Source organism: Pteropus alecto, unplaced genomic scaffold, assembly GCF_000325575.1.
Source record: "Pteropus alecto unplaced genomic scaffold, ASM32557v1 scaffold106, whole genome shotgun sequence".
NCBI lineage: Eukaryota > Metazoa > Chordata > Mammalia > Chiroptera > Pteropodidae > Pteropus > Pteropus alecto.
In genome coordinates, this window is record NW_006442103.1 from 10824232 (window position 1) to 10830374 (window position 6143).

The following is a 6143-nucleotide window of genomic DNA, read 5'->3' on the forward strand; positions in this document are numbered from 1 at the left end:
GCCAATACCGCTAGTCTCAGGGACCACAGGTGAGAAGAAAGGATCTGAACTACCCCCTCACAAGAAAGGAGAATGAAATCTTCCCATAGTCAGTTGAGAAGAATCAGGGGTTTATTAAAACAGCTTGCAGTCAAAGATGGCCTGTTGGTCACAAAAGGTAAATTTTGGTCTTTGAAAAAACAGAGAGCAAGAAGCAGGGGAAGCGGGGGAGAGAGACACACACAGAGACACAGGGAGCCAAGAAGCCCTGGACAAATCACCTCCTGGACTTCTCCGCAGAGCAGCCCCCATTGCTCTTACTAAGAGAGTCTGTGCTGCCCATTCTTGAGCCCGCGCTGTTGAGGATTCTGTTGATTTCTCTCGGGATGTTTTGCTTCTCCTCGTTCTCGGTCTCTCGATGGTAGAAGTAGTTAAAGTTGGAGACAATGACAGGCACAGGGAGGGCAATGGTGAGCACCCCTGCGATGGCACACAGAATGCCCACAATCTTCCCCCCTGCAGTGATTGGGCACATGTCACCGTACCCCACAGTTGTCATGGTGACCACCGCCCACCAGAAGCCATCAGGAATGCTAGAGAAATGGGACTCAGGCTCGTCCACCTCGGCGAAGTAGACCGCGCTGGAGAAGAGGATGACCCCGATGAAGAGGAAGAAGATGAGCAGCCCCAGCTCCCGCATGGACGCCTTCAGCGTCTGCCCCAGGATCTGCAGCCCCTTGGAATGGCGGGAGAGCTTGAAGATGCGGAAGACGCGCACCAGCCGGATGATCCTCAGGATGGCCAGGGACATGTTCTGCTGAGCGCTCGGCTCCGTCTCCTGGACCAGCTCCGTGATGACGGTTGCAAAGTAGGGGATGATGGAGATGATATCAATGACGTTCATGATGTTCCTGAAGAAGCCAGTCTTGCTGGGGCAGACCACGAACCGCAGCGCCAGTTCAAAGGTGAACCACACGATGCAGGTGGACTCCACCATGAAGAAAGGGTCCGTGAACATGGTGTGGGAGAGGCCTGTCTTGCTTGTGTTGAGGCTGGAGTCTTTCGCCGCCTTCAGCTCCCTATCCTCTCGGAACTCAGGTAATGTCTCCAGACAGAAGATGGTGATGGAGATGATCACAACCAACACGGAGACCACGGCCACGCCACGGGCAGCACTGGAGCTCTCAGGGTACTCAAAGAGGAGCCAGAACTGCTGGTGGAAGTCATTGGTGGGGAGCAACGTTTCGGGGTCTTTGATGAAGCCTTCATCCTCCCGGAACTGGTCCATGGCCTCGCTCCCCAGCTCGTAGAAGGTGATCTCATCGGCGAAGACGTCGATAGGGACATTGGCCGGGCGCCGGATTTTCCCACCAGACTGATAATAATATAGGATTCCATCAAAACTGGGCCGGTTCCTGTCAAAGAAATACTCATTTCTCATGGAGTCGAAGAACTGCATCCTTTTCTCCCTATCTCCCAGGAGGGTCTCTGGGAACTGATCGAGGGTTCTGAGCTGGGTCTCAAACCTCAGCCCAGCAATGTTGATGATCACCCGCTGGTTCCCTTCACTCATGACCGCTGGCTCAGGCCCGGGGGGATCGCCGTAGTCCTCTGGGTGCTTGGAGAAGGCCATTTCATGGTTGGTGCTGTCACTGATGAGGATCCTCCAGTTGGAGAAGGTGCTGCTCCCAGGTCGGCCTTTTGGGCTGGTTGGGTCGAAGTCTGTGGTGTAGCCTGGCTGTTCTTGGATTTCATCTGAGTTATCAAAATTGACCAGAGCAACCTCCATTTCTTTCCAGCCACACACATCCATTCTAGGGGAGTCGGAGGAGAAGCATGAAGACCTTCAGCCTTCCCTGCCTGCCGTGAGCTGCGGAGAAGAAGTTCATTATGTAGGAGCTAGGATAGGGTACAGCAGGCCTTCGATCACTGATGTAAGGGACACCATTGGATGAGGACACGATTGGTGTTTAGCTTGGGGAGGGAACCTCACGGTCGTTTGGGCAACCTTCCCTTGAGGTCATTTTGTACCTTCTGAGTCTTCACACACTAGTAACTAGGGAAATTGCAAAGAAGGAGCCTGGCCGAGAGAGGAAAGCTTTCCCCAGCCAAAGAGGGTCTCCGTACACGATGGCAGAGAGAGGCCATAATGAAAGAGGAAGCTAACGTTTCTTGACAATGAAACACGTGCTTGGGCATGTGCATGAAGCTCTCCAGGGTACCCATCTTCGCCAGGCCCGGTCTAGCCCTTACACCTTTCTTCACACTCCACGGCCAGACCCTCACATATCCTTTTAGTTATATCTTCAAAATATCTAGAATTCAACCATTTCTCATCACCTCCGCCACCACTTCTTGGACCAAGTGGTGGGGTGGGTATGAGAACATGAACCCGATAGATTCTGCTGGGAAGGAGGAACAGGAGGATGGACGCTGGGTGGGCACCAGCCGTGTCCTCCCCAGCAGTAGGCTGTCTGTGCCTTAGCCCCGCCCTCTCTAAGCAACTCCCAGGCCTGTCTGGAGGGCACATTAACTGAGATCGCACATGTAAGATGCCTGGTGGAAAGATCATTGAATTATAACTATTGTTTTTGTCAATTTCCCCACATAACAAGAACTTTAGAAGCCAGCAGCCATTGGTATTTTATTTTGGCCTAAGTCCAAGATGTTTGTGAGGAATGATTTCATTAAAAAATCACTTTAGGCAGGTAGGAAGTAGTGTGTGTGTGTGTGTGCGCGCGTGCGCGCGTGCGCGCGTGTTGGGGTGGGGTTTAGGAGAACGTGCCCAATGGGTTTAGATAGTCACAAACATAGACTAAGATATTCCCTCAGAGCCACTCAAGCTTTGATGTCAAATTAAGAATGCTGAAACCAAGCAGGCTGGGGACGAGGGTGGGAGGAGGTAAAACCTGTAGTGGTCACAGCCTTGCGAGCAGTTTCACATACAGAAGACAAGGGATGTCAACGGACAGTGATGCAGACTTCTCAAAGTGGTCCCACATTCACATTCGCTTCTCACTCTAAGGGACAATAATCATGTGAGCCAGGTTTGGAGTTGGTTCTGTCCCTGGGCTGTCCTCCTCGGCCCCACTTTGGCCCCTGGGAGAAGTTGAACACCCTGGGTGGGGTGGGACACCCAGTGAGGGTGGAGCTGTGGGGCTGAGGTATTGGGGCCGGCACCCATGGCACCTGGCAGGGTCCTGGAGCCTGCTCTGCTTACAGAGTGTGGGGTTGCTAGCGGCTTTCCCTGAGTGCCGCTTCTCTTCCTCTGCCCGGTGTTCTGAGGCTTCGGTGGAATTGCCGGTACTCAAGGATGAACTCTTATTCATAGCTGAAGCGATCATCATATTTAAGAGTCTTCTGTAGTGTCCGATTCCACTCATAATCTCCGTGCTTGCCTGGCACAGTGCCAAGACGGTGCACTGGGTTTAAACAAACTCTTGTCCCCTCCAAACGTACTTGTGTTTCCCTCCCTCCAGGCCACTATTTCTGCAGATCCAGCCACCTTCATGCCATCCTTCTGACTTCACCTGAGGATGAAGCTTTCCCTAAGGACAGCAGGAGAGGATGCTCTTGCCCTCCCGCGAACCCCCAGGAAGGACAAGGTTTTGGCACAGTATTATCTGATCCATGTCTTATCTCCCCAGAACTTTGTCATCTTTGGGTCCCCCAGCATCTCTGTATTTGGGGGCAGACTGGTCCACTCCCAGGCCCAGTGCATCTTACACCTCCCCCTCTCCGACCTGCGCTAGCTCCCCTTCCCCCAAAGCCAGGTCGCCTTGGGTTTGAATCTCAGCTTTGTGCTCGCTGGGTATGTGGCCTTGGACAAGTCACCACCTCTGTGAACTTTACCTTCTCCCTCTCTAAATAGGCTTAGTCAAAACTTCCCTCAGGGTTCTTGGGGATAGAAGGAGATAATGCATGCTGTGAATAGTGTGCCTGGCACATAGCAGGCATTCTAGATGAAGCTGCTATTGTTTCTGGCTCTGTCTGTTTTGGAGCCTTTTCTGGCTGCCTCATATAGTCCACAGTGACCTCAGATGCCTCCCGCGCATGCTCTGTGGCACTTCATGTGGCTTTGTGGTGCCGGTGGTGTCTTCCTGGACTGGACCAGGCACTTCTTGCACACAGGGCCTCGGGGAGGCTCAGCCCTATGTCTTTCTCAGAGCAGATGTTCCTCAGAAGGCTGTGGGAGGGCCAGGCTGTGGCTCTGGCCTCTCCAAGTCCCAGAGCTACACTGAGCATCCGTGTCCTAAGCCTTTCCCATGGCCTTTCCCACTCTTGCCTGTGGTTGCTTAGCAACCCCAATACCTCCTACACACTCAGGTGAGGCAGTAGCCATCTCTGAGTCAGAGGATGGCTGAAAGAAGTCATCACGCAAAGACAGCTGTGTGCATTGCAACACGGAGAGTCCCAGGGACAGGAGCGCACAGTTGCATGGAGGGCGGGCGCGGAGGTCACAGGGCCGGCAGCAGGCGAGGGGACGAGGAGGCGGCCAGTGGGCCTGGCACAGGGTGGGTTCCTGCTGCCCCTTGTTGAGCGAAGGAGAGGATCATGGAAGGAGTGGCTGGAAGGCTGACCTTGGGCCGACATCAGGCTGGACAGAAGAGGGCGCTGTGGTTCTGCTGGACCCGACCCCTGGTCCACGCTGCCGAGTTGTCGAGTTGTCTCCACAGAGGCCCTTCCTTCCATTGGGGGCGCTGCCTCTCCTCTGCTCCTCGCTCAGCCAGGTCTTGCTGACTGACCCTCCAGGGCCGCTGAATTGCTTGTCTCTTCCCGAGTCTCAGCCTGGCCCTCAGTCCAACCCCCATCTCCTCCCTCACCCTGGACTATACTGGTTCAGGCTCAGGGGCCCAAAGAACGTAGATTCGGTTCCTCTCTGCCTTACCAGTGGTCAGAATTTTGTTGCCCCACCCTTCAAGGGCCTTGATTTCCCCAACTGGGGAATAGATGGAGTCTCAGGCAAAACTTGCTGGTTCAGCCGCCTGCCTTAGCCCTTCCATGGTGGGGACGTGACCACAAGTGCCCAGCAATCCCAGCCTTCCTGAGCAGAAATGGCAGCCTTGGAGGCACCAGAGGGGTGGGGCTCAAAGCTGAGAGCAGCTTCCTGCCAGGAGGCCTGAACTCGATGGGGAAGGGATGGCAGCCAGCCGGCTGGGGTGGGGTCCGTACGGAGCTGGCCCTTAGTGAGCTTGCAGCAGGCTCTCCATCCTAGTTTATGGCTCACGCTCTGGGGCAGATGGGAGGGCCGGCTGCCAGTCCTGGCTTGGCTGCTTAATGTCTGTGTGACCCAGGACAAGTGGCTTTGCCAGTACCTGCCTCATAAGTGTGTGGCGAGGAAGTGACATCACAAAGAAAGAACAGAGCAGGCGTTAGATGCTCGGCAAAGGCTGACGGCTGGCACTGCTGGGGCCGCGGGCCAGCGACTGGGGCCAGACGGCCATTTCTTTATTCCCTCTCCTGGCACCGGTAATATGTGAGGGTGACACCCGTACTAGGGCAGCAGCCTGGCCCTTTCAGAGGCTGTTGTTGCTCAGGCTGAGCCTGCTTGGATGCGTGGGGACAGACATCTCTGGGGCCATCAGAAGCCGGGAACGACTTGTATGGTCTATACGCGAAGCCCCTCTGCCTGCGGCGAAGCTCCTTCCTCCCGACCACTCCAGGCTCCTACACTCAGGCTAACCAAGCATTTCCACACAGGATCTGAGACTCACCACGGCCCCCGAGGCGGTTAGCGGCCATTATCTGCATTTAGCGAATTACCAAGACACCCAACACATAGATAGACATGCGCTTGTGTGCAAATATGCAGAGACGCACAGGTGCCTCCTATGCGCAAACGCGCAGCCCCGGGAACCACCCACGTCCACAGACGTTTCTGCTCCAGCGGTGCCCTGACCTTCTCTCCCCCATCCAGTCTGTCTGCCTCTTGGAACAGGAGGATGCTCTGTTACTTGGAGCAACTGGAAGAAGACAAGGAGGCTGGAGGGGGCTTGGGAAGCCCGTCACGCGGCTCTCTTCCTCGTGAGGGTGGGGTGGGCACGGCGGGGACGGTCTGTCTCTCTCCTTGCTCAAAGACAGAGATGTCTTCCTAACGAGACAGAATAATGCGGGCAACAGCTCCTGAGCTTCAGCAGCGGTGATGCTGAAAAGCATGGCCATAG

The 6143-nt window shown here is 55.1% G+C and overlaps 1 protein-coding gene across 1 annotated transcript; it reads right to left on the bottom strand.

Moving 5' to 3' along the window:
- Window positions 1–230: 230 nt before the first annotated feature.
- Window positions 231–2167, bottom strand: KCNA10 (potassium voltage-gated channel subfamily A member 10). Its single transcript, XM_006919624.1, has one exon. It carries the CDS (start codon window positions 1790–1792, stop codon window positions 257–259), a length of 1536 nt encoding a protein of 511 aa, XP_006919686.1. The 5' UTR covers window positions 1793–2167; the 3' UTR covers window positions 231–256.
- Between the last annotated feature and the right edge of the window lie 3976 nt (window positions 2168–6143).

Excerpts from the sequence above, each read along its gene's own strand:
- KCNA10 (XM_006919624.1), bottom strand. The coding sequence starts at position 1,792 with ATGGATGTGTGTGGCTGGAAAGAAATGGAGGTTGCTCTGGTCAATTTT.